General features: G+C 41.7%; 1 protein-coding gene across 3 annotated transcripts; it reads left to right on the forward strand.

Annotated features, from left to right (window-relative positions):
• The first annotated feature begins 336 nt into the window (after positions 1–336).
• On the forward strand, positions 337–15,476 carry FAM76B (family with sequence similarity 76 member B). Of its 3 annotated transcripts, XM_035115983.2 has the most exons (11): positions 337–820; positions 3,110–3,174; positions 3,522–3,576; positions 4,668–4,823; positions 6,430–6,626; positions 8,764–8,811; positions 8,954–9,034; positions 9,578–9,734; positions 10,709–10,810; positions 12,507–12,633; positions 12,979–15,476. In XM_035115983.2, the coding sequence occupies exons 1-10, from the start codon at positions 659–661 to the stop codon at positions 12,594–12,596; spliced, it is 1,113 nt and encodes a 370-aa protein (XP_034971874.1). In that variant the 5' UTR covers positions 337–658; the 3' UTR covers positions 12,597–12,633; positions 12,979–15,476. The 3 variants fall into 3 exon arrangements, with proteins under 3 accessions (XP_034971874.1, XP_034971873.1, XP_034971875.1); XM_035115982.2 differs by having other exon boundaries at positions 12,507–15,476; XM_035115984.2 differs by having other exon boundaries at positions 341–820; positions 9,599–9,734; positions 12,507–15,476.

A 15,476-nucleotide genomic window follows, 5' to 3' on the forward strand; every position in this document is an offset into this window, starting at 1 on the left:
GCCTTGGGGTTTCAAGAGCGAGCGAATCAGAAGCTACGGCGAAGCTACGCTCTGGATTTGTTTGTGAAGCTTTCGGTGGGTGGCAGGAGGAAGGAAGCGAACCGCGCTTGTCTTCCTTCTGCGCAGGCGCAGCCTCGCGCAGGCGGTTATTGCTGCGACTTTCGTTGGACCGAAGGGCACCGGCGCCCGGCCAATGAGAGAAGGCGGCGGAGAGCTGGTTCCGCCTTGGTCTGGTCTTATAAAACGTGACGCAAGGACGGCGGGCGTGGTGGGTGAGGGACGTCGCGCGGTTTCCCCCGCCTCCTCATTGGGCAGCGAGGTTTGAAGGCGGCCTTGCCGCGCCGCGCTGATTGGCCGAGGGCGCCGAGGCTCGCGCTCCGTCGGTTTACTCCCTCGCTCGCGCTCGGCCTCTGTTTGCGTGAGGAGAAAGGAAGAGGAGGAGGGGGCAACGGAAGGGCCTCTTGACGCGGATGCCGACACAAGGAGGAAACCGGGCCTAAGCGGCGGAAGAAGCGGCGAAGGAGCCGAAGGAACCAACAGGCGCGCGGGGGAGGGGAGAATCTCTTCCCTCTTTCTCAGTCGTTCGTTCGCTCCTGCCCGCCCTCCCGCCGGTGGTTGGTTCCTTCCCGGCTCCTTCGGCGCTGTGAAGGGAAGGCGGATGGCGGCAACATCCGGGGCCTCCGGGGTGGCGGTCGCGGCGGCCGTCGTCGTCGGAGGTGGGTCCGTCTCCGTCGCCGCCGCCCCGGCTCTCTACGCCTGCACCAAGTGCAACCAACGCTACCCGTTCGAGGAGCTCTCCCAGGGACAGCAGCTCTGCAAGGTGCCGCTCTCCGAATTCCGGCCGGGGGGCTGCGGGGGTAGGCCGGGAGGGGAGGCCGAGGGAGGACGGCTGCGTGGGGTGGGGAGGGCAGAGCGGGCGGCGAGAGGATATCCGGCTGCTCGGCGGGACTCGCCCGCCTCCGGGGCTGAAGGGGGTTGAGGGGGGAACGGGGCGGCCTGGAGCTTCCTTAGCTACGAACCCCGAAATCACGGGTCCCCTCTAAAGCTTTTAGTGGGGCTCCCAAACTGAGTAAGTGATACATCAAACGGGGGGTCGCGGTTAACACCCAGAAAACCAACGCCCCATCCACTCCAAAGTTCTGTAGAGGCTAGTAGTGCAAATCCTGCGTTTTGTAGGTTCTTTCTCTCCCCCCCCCTCAACAGCAACTAACTCGGAACCCCTAAATTTGAGACCCCCTCTAAACCTTTCGTAGGGTATTGTAAGGGAAAACCCTGCATTTTGACCCTACAAAACGTCTACAAAAACCCTAGGAAAGGTTTGGGGTGGATCCCAGATTTCGGGGTTCGTAGTTAACGAAGCCGTGGCCTTGGAATTACAAGGGGGCTTACCAAGCAGAGGAGTGAAGGCAAGGGAAGGGTTTAGCATCAGGAAAGCAACACTCTTCCTACACTGCTGTGCAGTTTCTTTTTCACTTGGAGGATTTATTCTGTACTTTTTTAAGCGAAGGAAACGTCCCTGCTGGCATCTGGTGAAGCTGAACATTGGAAAGCTCAGAACGGATAACAGGAAGCTCTTCTCTTCCATGTAGCGCATAGTTAAAATTATGGGGCACTCTCCCTCAGGGATACAGTGATGGCCACCAACTTGCATGACTTCAGAAGAAGAGAGCACTATTGAAGGCTACTAGCCATGATGGCTATCCTGTGCTTCCACAGTTGGAGGCAGCAGCAGTGCTTCTGAGTACAAGTCGAGGATGGGTCAGGTGCTCTTGTGCTTGGATCCTCCTTGCCCGGTTTCCCACAGACACCTGGTTGGCCACTGTGAGAACAAGATGCTGGCCTGGATGGGCAGCCAGCAGGCTCTTTATATGTTCAGAGAAGCTGACATAGATCAGTCGCAAAAACAGGCCTCATTTTCAGGATTACAAACTATTAGAGTTTTACAAACAACAAAAAAGGGATGAGGAAAGGTTATGTGACAACCCCAAAAGTAAGTCTCATTTGAGTTCAGTGATACTTGTTCTCCAGGTTGCCTATAGGATTGCAGCCTTAGTGACAAATTCCAGGTTGATCAATTCATTTCAGATTACTCAGTGGGAGGTGCTAGTCTGCCACCAAAACTGCCCTGTGGCGTAGGTGTTGTGGCCCATTTGTATATGATGGTGCCACCCAGAATGTCATCACTGTATGATATTCTTCCTTCTATCGTGTCATCGTATTTTGCATTTGCTCCAACCCCATTCTGAACCATAGTGGATTTCCCTTCCACTGTCAGACAGTATGCAGCTATCACATGATGATGGGATGGGGTTTACCATTTTCAGTGACAATCCCTCCTCAGGGTAGTTCTGTCCTGAATTTGTTATACAAATTGGAAAATTTTGATGACTTACATTTTGACTTTGTTCATTTTAAACAGAGCAGAACCTGCAGCCCTCCAAATGATGGTTGGGCTGCAATTTCCCATAGTTTTCTGTCCATGGTACCTGGAGACTTAACAGCATCTGGAGGGTCTCAGGTTTTCCACCACTGATTCAATGCATCTTTGGCACACATTTTTAAAAAACCCTAAATGTGTTACTTCGTCCCTTGCTTGCAGTAATGAAGAAACACCTGTTTTGGTTTTCTTTTTAAAACAGGCTATAGTACTCTGGGAGCTAGCTAGTCTGTTGTGGCACAAGCTTTCCTGGGCAATCAAAGTCATCATAGATCATTGCTTGTTATGGCAGCTATGTGATAGATTCTACTTGCCGGAGTCCACAGTATCAAAAAGATACTTGGTTTTGCAGCATTAGCTGTCAGGTTTTTTTTAATTAGTTACCTTAAATGCCATCTCTTAAACCCAGCTTATAATCAAGCAATAAAGCACTTTATATTGCAATCTTATGATGGTGACATAGACTGTATAATAAGTCAGATCAGGAATTCTCTTGCCGTGTAGTTTGGAGCCACATATGGAAAGCCAAAGTGACTTGGAACAACTGTAACTTATACATGGGAGCACCATGGAATGCCCACAGAGCAAATAAGATAAAATGAGATGAATTTCTAGTGACAGTAGTTTCTCTATAGTAAAACAATTTTGACTTCATCTTTTTTTTTTGTCTAGGAATGTCGCATTGCACATCCCATGGTAAAATGTACTTACTGTCGATCAGAGTTTCAACAAGAGAGGTAAGTCTTTTTCATGTTATTTCACACTTGTGAACTATCAGCTATTACTTGAAAACTGTTATATGCCCCATAAATGCAGTGCTTGTCAGCCAAATTCCATATGCAGTTTACCTTGAATTATATGGCTAAAAGTCATCCACATATTGGGGAAAATGTTGACTGCCTACCCTGGTCCCATGAAGGAGGCCAAAGAGCAAGGCAGAATAAAGAAGAGCCTTTGGTGAGCAACTTGTGCCACCTTTTTGGAGAACTAGAAACCTTTTAAGGGCCAGCCGTCTGTCCTGAATATGAGTACTTCTGTGTAACTAAGTATTTGAAAGACTGGAGTCTATTTCCTTTTCTTTTAGCAAAACCAACACAATATGCAAGAAGTGTGCCCAAAATGTAAAGCAATTTGGAACGGTGAGTTAAATTCTTAATCTTTTTTGTGACTGGGCTGCTAAGTTCATAGTCAGGCCTACAGGGACTTATTCAGATTTGGATTAAAGAAAATAACAACTATGACATTTTATTCCACACTGGTTGAAGTTGCATAAAGTTTTAAACATGTACATGCTGAAGAGTGGATCCCTGGTATTCTGGAGAGCTACAGGATGCGAAGCAAACCAGACTTGAGGGCAGGTCTAGCTCTAAGGTTGACTGAAACTGGTTATGACCATAGCTGCCAAGTTATCCCTTTTTTTAAGGGATTTTCCCTTATGCTGAATAGGCTTCCTCGCGAGAAAAGGGAAAACTTGGCAGCTATGGTTATGACACATAATTGTACCTACCATGGGGCAGTATGGGCAGCCAAGAAGATGCACTTTGCAGTCTCCATTGTATCTTTAAGCAGCAGGCTGTAATAGTTTTTTTTGGAAAGTCTAGAGATTGCTTACTTTCACTGTAGGAGAAGGGTCCACACAAGAAGAGCCTATTGGATCAGGACAACGACCCATCTTCTCCAGTATCCTCTCCTCACAAAAGCCAGCCAGATGCCTGTGGAAAGCCCGCAAGCAGGAACTGAGCACAAGAGCACTCTCCCCTCTAGCAGTGTTCAGCAACTAGTATTCAGAAGCATTCTGCCTCTGACCATAGAGGCAGAGCACAGTCATTGTTCTTAATAGCAATTGATAGCCTAATTCACCATGAAAATACATAGACTCCATAGTTGCAGTTCCATAATTATAACGGAAATACTATGTATTACTGTTTATTTTTTTATTAAGCAGTTTATACATTTTCCTAATAAAAAGAAACACATTTCAGTTAGCAAAATAATGTTTTTCCCTCAGCTGACATCAGGAAAGTTTAAAGAAACTTTGAACCAGTTAATAAAATGTAACATAGTTTCAGCATCAAGCATGTAACTACTAAGTGAAGTCTGTCTAAATGAGCTTGTATAAAAGTAGCAGTTTTACTTTTTATTTTCTTCAGTGGCTCTAGGTCATTTCTGCATAAAATGTTGACATTGAACCAAGGAATGGCATTCTTAATTTGTTGTTCTTTTTCTTCAGCCGAAACCTTGTCAGTACTGTAACATCATTGCAGCATTTATTGGCACAAAATGTCAGCGCTGCACAAACTCTGAGAAGAAATATGGACCCCCTCAAACATGTGAGCAATGTAAGCAGCAATGTGCTTTTGATCGCAAAGAGGAAGGAAGAAGAAAGGTACAGCTTTGTCTTGCTGCTGCTCATACTTGATCTCAAAGTGGTAACTGAATGATAAACAACATTGTATTGTTGTATTTTGAATCACACTAATGGTCTATGAGAGTGCTGTTCATTGATCCTTGAAACTGTCAACTACATGTGGAGAATGGGGTTCCCCAACTCAGACACACCTTGCTCATGAGCCTTTCCTCCAGGAAACACAGATCCCACTTCTAACACCAGTGTTGTAACTGGATGCTCCCTGCACTTCTGGCATGAGGTGTTCTATAATAAACCTTTAGTCAGTTTTAAGTGAAGGCTTCCAAATAATTATGGAGAAATAGAATTTATATTATGTATTTGTGTTACTCTTCAGTTATCAGTTTATATAGCAGCACTTGACTGCTGACCCATGAAAAATTCAAACTCACAAAACAGTAAACAAGATAATTGAAAGTATGCCTAGTCTGCCCAGTTTTACTGATGGAATATAATATACGTATAGTGGTACCTCGACATACGAATGCTTCGACTTACGAAGTTGACAACCCCGGAAGTTTTTTTGCGCAGAAGCGGCGTGCGCGGTCCATGCAAGCACAGAACAGGCACTTCGACATCCAAAAACCTCGACTTACGAAGAGCGCTGCAGAACGGATCATCTTCGTAAGTCGAGGTACCACTGTATTATCATTTTTATTTCATCATTTCTTCATAGAACTTTTATATTATCAGACAGTCTCCCAGCTTAGGCACTGACCAGTCTCAGACCTAGCTAGTCCAGCATGGCTGCTTGTCATCCACACTAGGACAATGCCCCATTGTTTCTGAAAGTGGTCCCTTAGATTGCATTTATTTTATTACAGTATGATGAGTATTCACATATTAAAGTTTAGAGTAGACTCTTTGATAAAGCCTACTGAGAACCTTTTCCTCCAAGATTGTAGTTAGCAACCAGTTGGGATGATGGATCCTAGATAAATCATTGGCCATGTCTAAGAACTGTGGTGTATCTTGGAAATTGGGTGAAAGTCTAAATGATACTGTACAGGGGAGATACATCCAATGTTAGTTATAGTCCAGATAGAGCCATTGAAAGTTCATTGATTTCAGTGGGTCTACCATATACGTATGAAATGAGTATGTGTTGGATCCTAATACCCCTTGAGAGGGGTTCCACTCAACGGAAGAGGCAAGGTAATTTTTACAGATTCCTATTTCCCCTCCAGCCTCTGAAAATAGAAACCTTGAGAATTTTATGGGACACGGCACTGCTTGATAAAGGTTATGGGAGTTTTGGCAAAAATATTCTCTTCCCTTCCTTTAGTGGGGTCCTCTGCTGAATGAAGAGCCCTTCTGTCCATGGAAGAGGCCTTTTATATCTTGACAGGTGTGATCACCTAAAGGAAATAGGTTGCAATATTTTTCACCCAGTTTTCAGCAGAATGCCCAGTATGTTTAATTTTACGTGCTGCTGTTCTGTACTATGTATTTTTAACTTGTTTGTATTAAGATGTGTGCACAAAGAATGACAGCAGAAGTATTTGATAATTTTATTTTGGCTGTTGTATGTCTTTTTAGCACTGAGTACGTGTAACATAACTTGCTGCGAATGATTTCCCAAAAGGTTGATGGGAAGCTGTTGTGTTGGCTCTGTACGCTGTCCTACAAGAGAGTACTGCAGAAGACCAAGGAACAGAGGAAGAGCTTAGGGTCTTCACATTCTAATTCCTCCTCCACATCTCTTACTGAAAAAGACCAGCATCATTTGAAACACCAGCGCCATCGCCATCACCACCACCGTCACAGCAGCAGCCATCACAAGTAAGTTTTGTGAAACTTGTGGAATAGAGGTGGCACCTGTATTCTCTGAAACTAAATCAAGATACAGTAAGAATTTTGCTATTAAATTGGTAGATTTAATCTATTGCACTTGAAACTTATTTCTGCTATTAATATTTCGTTAGGTTGAACGTGTGATATGGCAGATAGGGACTTGGGTCTAATAATGTTTCTTTGTATAGGCTAGGATCCAAGGATCTGCCCAACTGGTTCCAATTGTCCAAGGGAGCTTTGGGTTTGTTTTCTTGAAAAAGAAGGTTTCCACATAGCAAATTCTTTTGCAAACTTGAGAGAGTTTTCAAAATAACAGGGTCTGTTATTCAAAGAAATATTGCGCAACATCCTGCCATAACCTTTAGAGACCATATGTGTACAGCTGGGAGTCTGTGTTGTTTTTGTAGAACACAAAAACTATATGAAACACTAACAGTTTAGAAACATTTTAGTTGCAAGCTGAACTCTCAATTCTAATGCTGTTGCTAATAGCTAGGCATGACCCCTTTCTGAATGAAGAAGAGATGCATAAAGGTGCACCAGAATCATAGAATTGTAGAATTGGAAAGGGCTCCAAGGTTCACTTAGTGCAGCCTCTTGCAGTGCAGCAATATCAGCTAAAGCATCCATGACAGATAGCCATCCAATCTCTGCACATTCCAAATAAGATACATTGAGGTTGAAGAGAGATTTCACTTGTCATGAGAAAATGAAAATGCTAACTAATTGTGTTAATAGACATTGCCCAACGGCTTCCATGTTCGTTCTGCTGTACATCAGCTGCTTTCAATACCATCAGTATTTTATTATACTTGTATCTCATCATGGAACTTAAGGTAGTGTACCTGGTTTTCCAGGAAGTCTTCCATCCAGGCACTGACCCAGACTCGGACCTTCTTGGCTTCAGCCAGGCTGGCAGACTTGTGCTTTCAGGCACATCCTGGGACTTCCTTTTGAACCTCCTGGTCAAGTTGAGATGGAGGGACACAGTTCACACTGGTCCTACATGGTGCTGGTGGGTTGCTTTGTATAGGGGAATTTAACCTCTGGCCCAGTCATGTGGAGCAGAAAATATTCCACAGAAGCTTTTCTTAAGTTAGCAGCAATAAATGGATGCAAACTGCAAATACAATATTAGGCAAGCTTGGTAGTTCCAAAGCTTTTAACTTTGTTTATTAAACCCAAGTGAAATAAACATGCTAAACTAAATCAATCTGTAGAGCGGGGATGGCTTACCTTCTTTGCCCCAAAAGCAGCTCTCACCCTTCCGCAACCCTCCCAAGGGCCCAATACCAATGATGGATGTCGTCAAAACACACCCATGGCACACAGGCATATAGCCCCCACTTCCAGCTAATCACCCCCTCTCTGCTTGTCAGAAGAGCAGTCTCATGACCAGGGAGAAGGTGATTTGCATCACCGCAGTGTAGTAACTACATCAATGTTTTTATTTTTGTTGCCGCCATTAAAATCAGAGCGGGTGGTAGCAAACAAATTTGTTTGGGACCAGAACAGGGGGTTAGCCTTCCCTGATTTAGGTTTTCAGAAAATGTTCCTGTTCAAAAGCTTTTGGGAAATTAGTGTACTTCCTTTAGCCTGTGGAGTCCTCATGCTATTCTTTAGCTGCATGAAATTGCTTGAAAAAGTTATCTGGATGAGTGAAGTATGGTGCCATCAGTATATGGGTGCCACCCCAACTCTCCTTTTGAGTCCTCAAAGACAGTGAAGACCCTGAATTGTTTTATGGAGGTTGTTAATCCACATTCAGCCCATCCCAGTATGATAATTCAGACAAGGCAGAAGTAACTAAAAGACCAGACTCATAGTCTGGGAGTACTTCTGGACCTGCCGCTGCTCCAGGAAGGTCAAGTGATTGTGGCCAGCAGTACTTTTACATAGCTGTGCCTGGAGTTCTGCTTGCAGAAAAAAAAACAGGTCTGCCCAGTGTTAGACATGCTTTGGTTGCATCCATATAGGATTGCAGTGTGTTATTATATATGTGACTGCCTCTGAAGAATATTCAGAACTGGTAGCCGTACATAAAATAGGGTGTGGTGTTTTTGTTTTTTGTTTGCAAACCATGATTGTGGCCGTTCTTAAGCCTATTGCACATTCTGCATTTCAGAATCAGCAGTCTGAGTCCAGAGCAAGATCAGGGATTGTGGAAACAGAGGTAAATGTTGACTATTAAGAAAACAACAATTTGTAAGTCCAGCCTGTTCCTTACTCTGTCAAATTGTTTAGAAATCTATGTACATGCTGTTTTGTGTAAATGTAGATGTATAGTCATACAGATTGTGTTGGCGTCTTTTCAGCCATAAATCCTCTGCAGCTATTCAGAATGAAACTCCAAAGAAAAAGCCCAAAATGGAATCCAAGCCATCTAATGGAGATAGGTAAAAATATAGCCTTCCTTACAGTTTTTCCCATTGAAATTATTGTTCGTTTTCCTTTTCTTTTTCATTTCATTTTATTCTGAAAAAGTCAACAGGACTTAATATTTTGGCCATATGCCTTGGTGTAAACTTTAGTGGAAAATGATGGCTCTACAGTCCTGGTTTTGGGGGTAATCAACTAAAATATAGCGGAAGGAAAACAGCCCAACATGCAGTGCACCTAGAAGCAACAGTTCAGTTATTCGTAGCTATAAACTGGCTTTGATTTGGTTCTTATGGACAAGCTTTGTTCCATGTGCATCTTATTAGGTGAGAGATTGTATACAACAGTCTCTGACAAACAGTTGGAATTTGTGTAAAAGGCTGCTTCATTTAGAAAGTTGGAAGCTAATGCTTTATTATATTTCGGCAGGTATTGATAATGTGTGCCATTAGTAAGTTAATTTGCCACTTTCATCTATTTCTATAAAGTACTTTTTTTTATTAGGACATTTGTGAAACTGATTCAAATACATACAGTTTTCTCCCCTCCTTTAATCACAGCCCACACTTTTCGCTTTACAGTAGTTCTATAAATCAGTCAGCAGACAGCGGAGGTACTGACAACTTTGTCCTCATTAGTCAGCTGAAAGAAGAAGTGATGTCACTGAAACGCCTCTTGCAACAAAGAGATCAAACAATTCTGGAAAAAGATAAAAAGGTAAAAGCCTCAACTCACGTGTAGCTATTTTGTAAATGTTCTAGTTCCAAATGAAATCAGCATTACAAATATGAATTAAACAACCCAAACCCAGAGTTCATTTGGAATGCATTTTGGTCATATGTTACTCGAAATAATTATATTTAGATGAACTTTTTTTGTCCCTGAGGGGCCAATGTTATCTTCTTCCCCCACAATAAGCCCTCCTCCCCAGCTGGCCAGAACCTACCCTGGGCTAAGGTTTGATGCTGACAAAGGGTAGGAGGTTGAGGCCTCCAGGTATAGGATGGTATATAAATTCAAATAATAATAATAAGGATAAGGATAATACTGTATCCTCATCATTTCTGCCCATCAAACAATTGCTTTTCGGGAAAAGGGGGGTGAGCCATTGTGGTATTAGCCAGAGGTAATATTTTCCCAAGTATATCTGATACATTTTAACATGTTTGTAGTTTATATGGGTTACTCTGGATGCTTTGGAAGGCCTTCCCTCTTGATCCTTTCCCAATATTGAGCTCGCGTTCATTGAGAGGTAGGTTGGAGTTTACACTCCAAATCCATAGTTTCCCCCATTTGGGGGCATCTTAACTCCCACACAGCTTCATTGTATTTTGCTCTCTTCCCAAGAGAGAAGTGTAGTGCCTGGCTTACGATTGTGTTGTGAAGGACATCTGGGAATAACTGCTGTACGGTTTGTTTGTTTTTTCCTAACACTACATAAGGATGATAACCTGGACTATACTAAGAAAAAATGTTTAGACAACATTGTGTCTTACAGATGTGCTCAGCTTATTTTGTTTGTGCAGATATAATATTTAATGCTATGCATTATTTTCATAGAAAGAAATTGCTTTTTCATCTTTTAAAATGTTCATCTGACAGACACCAGGAATTTATCTTATTGACGTGAGAGTTATCACTTTAAATGAGGCCTGGAACAGTATTTTAAAGATCTCCATTCTTTTTCCTAGTTGACAGAGCTGAAGGCAGACTTTCAGTACCAAGAGTCCAACTTGAGAACAAAGATGAACAGCATGGAGAGAGCTCATAAGGAAACTGTGGAACAGCTACAGGTAAACACCGCAATCATTCACAGACAACATTATTGGGCTAAGGACTTGGGGAGCATTCAAAACCCAGGATCTACTGGGATGGGTGAGTTAGGATCCAGTTGCTCTACCTCTTGGCCAGTTCCCAAGCATAGCTGAACTATGCCAGTCTTAAGCACCACATCCAAGCTTAGCTGGAGATACGCTGGCATAATTACCACAGCTGAGGCTCAGACTGAGCCATGTGGTTTTTACACTGGCATAAGCCCTAAAAAATGGGAAGTGGTGGGGGTGCTGCCAGGCAGGGGAGACATATGAAGGAGCCTAACTCTGTTTAGGGTTGATCAAATGACCTGACAGAGCTTATGCTGGGAAAAAGGGAGGTGCAGTTCAAACACTCTTTTTATGACTTGTTTTTCCCTCTTTGAGGCTTAGGCCAGCTCAGTGGGTAGTAGCACTGCTGAACAGAATTGGGGTAATTTATGCAAGTTTAACTTAAGCTGGTGTCAGTTTAGTTGGCTCCCAATGCTTATGATAGTTCTGTTATATATAATTTATACAGTATAAGAACAAATGGTCATGAGATAGGCAACCTTTTGAATCCAGTTCACTCTTCTTGAACTATCAATATCATACCCCAAGACAGAATTGAATTCTGGCATCACACCAAGAAGAGGAACCCACAATAGGCCTCTGCAGATATTGAACTTCACAAGCTGGATCTCTAGTCATCCCAGCATTGATGAAGAGTAGATTGTAATTGATCTTCGTAACAATGTTTGCAATTTTTTATCCATAAACACTCAGCGGTGAAATAATTAGCAAGGCTTACATCAGTTAGGTCCCATTGATTGACTTTCAGTAGCAGGGGTCTAACTTGAACAGGATTCATCATGATATTTTGATATGTTTTACCAATTGTACTAAAGTTGTTGTTCCCCATTTTTGTTTTCAGCTATAGCAACTAAAGAAATTGTCTTATAGCTAACTAGGAGACCTGCTTTGGTGCAAATCTGTTTCACCTGCGCCTTAAGTGTTGTACACAGCCGTGTCTGTGTTTTATAGAGAGGGACTTAGTTTGATGAATGGTGGTCATATTTGCCTGGATAACTTCCTAGGCTGCTAGTGCTGAAATTGGAAAAGCCCCTGCTTTTTAGTGTGTTTCTTTAGGTGACATCAACATTCCAATCTCTTCAGACAGTGTAAAGCTCCAGCTGAATCCCAAAGAATCAGAAATTAGTCAGAATTATTAAACTGGGCTGGGGGGGGGGAGAGCTTTGGACAGTGTCATGTTGAGACAGCTTTCCATTTAAGCATCTTTATGTCTGAAAATGTGCTTTAAGGCCCTTCTTTAAAAAATATCAAAAGAAGCTATCTAATAATACAGTATTTTTACTTCAAGATTTAACGAATGCTCTGACAGGGTTCCAAAAAGGGCTCGAGACATCTATTTCTCAAGCATCGCCTCATCATACCAAACAGTTTGCAATAGGATTGGGGTGGGGAAGGAACTAGAGTACCAAAACCTTACATAGCCCTTTGGATCCATGGCTTTGAGCCCTTTTCAGTAGCACAGCCACTACAGTCTACATCTGTTAGACATTTCTGCAACTACCATGGGAATGGTGCAAAGAGGGAAATGGAGCATTTTCCAAACTTGCATGGCAATGTATGTACAATACAACCTACAGAATTATAAGGGGTGTGTTGTTTTTTGCAGGCAAAAAACCGAGAACTGCTCAAACAAGTTGCGGCTTTATCAAAGGGCAAGAAGTTTGACAAGAGTGGGAGCATGCTCACATCACCATGAAGTGCTGGCTGTTTGCATGAGTGTTAATATTCAAAAGGTAAATGACTCTGTGGAAACTCCTTAGAAGCCTGTGGAGTGAGGAAAAAGGAATATTTTTGCACACAGAGTAGTTGGCATGTTTCCTACACCTTTTTGTAACTGATAATGCAGTGGAACTTTTTCTTTTCTTTTTAAGTTTAAGCCATTTGGATTAAAATACTTCAGCTGGCTTGAAGAATGCTTTTTAAAAAGAATTTTTACAGGAGAGTTACTGGTAATCAGTAAGAGTGCTCTTATTTTTAACCACATCATGCAATAACATATGCAAGCCAGCAGTTTGAGGGAGCAATCCATCAAGTATGGCTATTGTGCAGAATCATTAATCTAAATTGGATTTATGCAGGACACCTAGGCAAAAGCAGAACTTGCCGAGGAGCTGGGCAGATTCACATCAAGAAAAAAAATGGTCAACCATATCAGTATTCCAGCAACAACTAGCTTGGAAACAGAAACTGGAGCACTGGATGCCTGACAATTGTGCATTATATTTTGGTCAAAATAAGAGTACGTTGAAAGTCTAAAATCATGGTGCTTTTATGACAAGAAGCTTATTACCGATATAAATATGTAAAAGAATTTTAACAGTTTTATTCTTAGTGATAACCGGTGTTTTACATTTCTTGTGATAGAAATTTAAAGAGAGATTCCCTATTGTAAGTATCTGAACAAAATGTGTTTTTTGAAAATTTACTGTAGACTTTTTCTCTTGCAAGTGCCTTTTCTCCTAACTGTTTATTATTTATAGGAATGTTGGTATTTTGTATATAAAGTTTTTCTTTTCTTTTTTTAAAAAAATCATGTTTAAATGTTCCTTTGTGGATGTATATAAATAAATGTATGTACAGAATAACCAGGTGTTAAGATCAGAGCTGTTAGGATGCTAGAGAAGGTGTTAAGATCTGGCAGGAAACAAATACTGGCTGTACATAATTGTAACGGATTTGTCTGTGTAGAAGGTGTTTGTCTTAACTCATGTTGTGCCTAACTTAATTTCCCACCACCACCACCACTACCACCACACACACTAAACTGTAGGGCTTCTAAAATATATTTCACCTTTTATCTCAGTGCTAATTTGCATAATATTCCCTGTGCCATGTTCTAAATTGAATGACACAGGAACCGTATTTGAGCTAACATAACTCTTTGGCAATTTCTTTCAATAACACTTCATCGTACTATGCCTTTTTAAACTGCTAGGAGAATATGCCTTTTCATTTCTAAAGAGTGAAACAAACATCCCCACACTAATAGTGTCACATTGCTAAAGGTGCAGTCACACTGCTCTAGGACCCAGGAGCCAAAAGAAATGGCCCCGGAGAAGCTCTCACATGGGACACAAAAGCCAGCCCCATGGACCCTCACTGTCTTCACTGTCTGTGGGCCAGCCATGTAGTCAGGTAGGATCAGTACAGGATGAAACAACATTTACCCAGCAGGAATTGGATAAATCTCTTAAGACAAGTATCTCATTCCTCAATAAAGAGCCAGATGCTGGCATTCAGAAAGTCCTATGGGAATTTGTTCTGAGGAATAGCGAAGCCCATAAAGTCTGGTCAGCATTGCACAAGCTCAACTGTGCATCCCTAGAACAAGTCCCAGGATTCTGAATAAACCATGAGAGTTCAGTAATAAATAGGCAGACATCCCTCAGCTGAACATGGAAAGCAATAATCCCTATCTTACATTTCTTCAGATTTGTAATTTTTTTAAAAAATTTTCCCTTTGGGGGTCATGATAGGAATTACTAGAAACTCAAAGTTCATTCCAGAAGGCATGGTCTCATCAGCTTAAAAATGTAGCTGCTTTTCCATAAAATTGAAATCCTATTTGATTCAAAGGTGCTCAAGTTACTATCAAGTTACTTAAAGGAATAACTTGCGCTTCAGCTAGCATTAATGTGTTGTTTTTGGACCTCCAGCTCCCTGAAGATTGGGAGGATTTGTTCCCAACAGACTACTGAATAATGTAATTTGAAAGGGAAAAAAAGCTGCTTTCTACAATATTGAGGATTATTTTTAATTTTTTGTATACTAGACGAACTTTGTAAATTTATAAATACTATGATTATCTTAACATGATAAAACAGCTAGGGTAGAATATACTGTTGCTATCCTATTGGACTGTTTAATCATTGAGAAGGTGGTGGTTGTTTTTCATTACTGACTTGCATTTCAGAGTATTTTGATACTTTTTCCAGTCAAATGACTACCTGACACTGGTAGATTTGGGTGGTTTTTTTTAATACCAAAACCTGCCAGAACTTTTACCATGATTCTGATTCACTTTCTGATCAAATCATTCTCATTGAAACCTGCTTATGCTGCAACAGGAACATTCTAGAAAAAGAGACCCAGCATTTTAATTTTTAACTGCCAGAACTGTACAAATCCTAGTATGGACCCATTTAGGGACTTTACAGTGTTTGAAGAGAAATCACTCTGGTTTTATAAGTTCCATACCCTCTCTTCACTTGGGAGTTTTAAAGGCTAGGAACTAGCGAATTAAATCCTGGAGTTGTAGCTATCTTCACAGTGAACTTTTTAATGTAGATTTTGAGGGTGATACATTGTACTATAATGTGCATTTAAGTCAGTTTTCCAATTGTTAATTAGCATTGAACAAAACCTTTCACTTGGGCTTCAGTTATTTATGTATTTTAAGCCTGTGAATATTGCGGTTTCTTTTTAGTTAGAAAGGATGTCCATTCTGAGGTAAAGCTGTTCAGCTTGCTACATGTGTATATACTGTTGAAATTCTGTACTGGCACACATTTGACAGTTGACATTTTTGTACTTTTTTCTAAATCCAATATTTCACAATAAAAGCTTGTTAAAACAT

This window comes from Zootoca vivipara, chromosome 4 (assembly GCF_963506605.1).
Source record: "Zootoca vivipara chromosome 4, rZooViv1.1, whole genome shotgun sequence".
In the NCBI taxonomy this organism is placed as follows: Eukaryota; Metazoa; Chordata; class Lepidosauria; order Squamata; family Lacertidae; genus Zootoca; species Zootoca vivipara.

What these genes read in the sequence shown, in the direction of transcription:
- FAM76B (XM_035115982.2), top strand. Translation starts at nt 659, where the DNA reads ATGGCGGCAACATCCGGGGCCTCCGGGGTGGCGGTCGCGGCGGCCGTC. An exon ending in AGGGACAGCAGCTCTGCAAG is followed by an intron (nt 821 to 3,109) that starts GTGCCGCTCTCC and finishes TTTTTTGTCTAG; the next exon opens with GAATGTCGCATTGCACATCC. An exon ending in TTCTGGAAAAAGATAAAAAG is followed by an intron (nt 9,735 to 10,708) that starts GTAAAAGCCTCA and finishes TCTTTTTCCTAG; the next exon opens with TTGACAGAGCTGAAGGCAGA.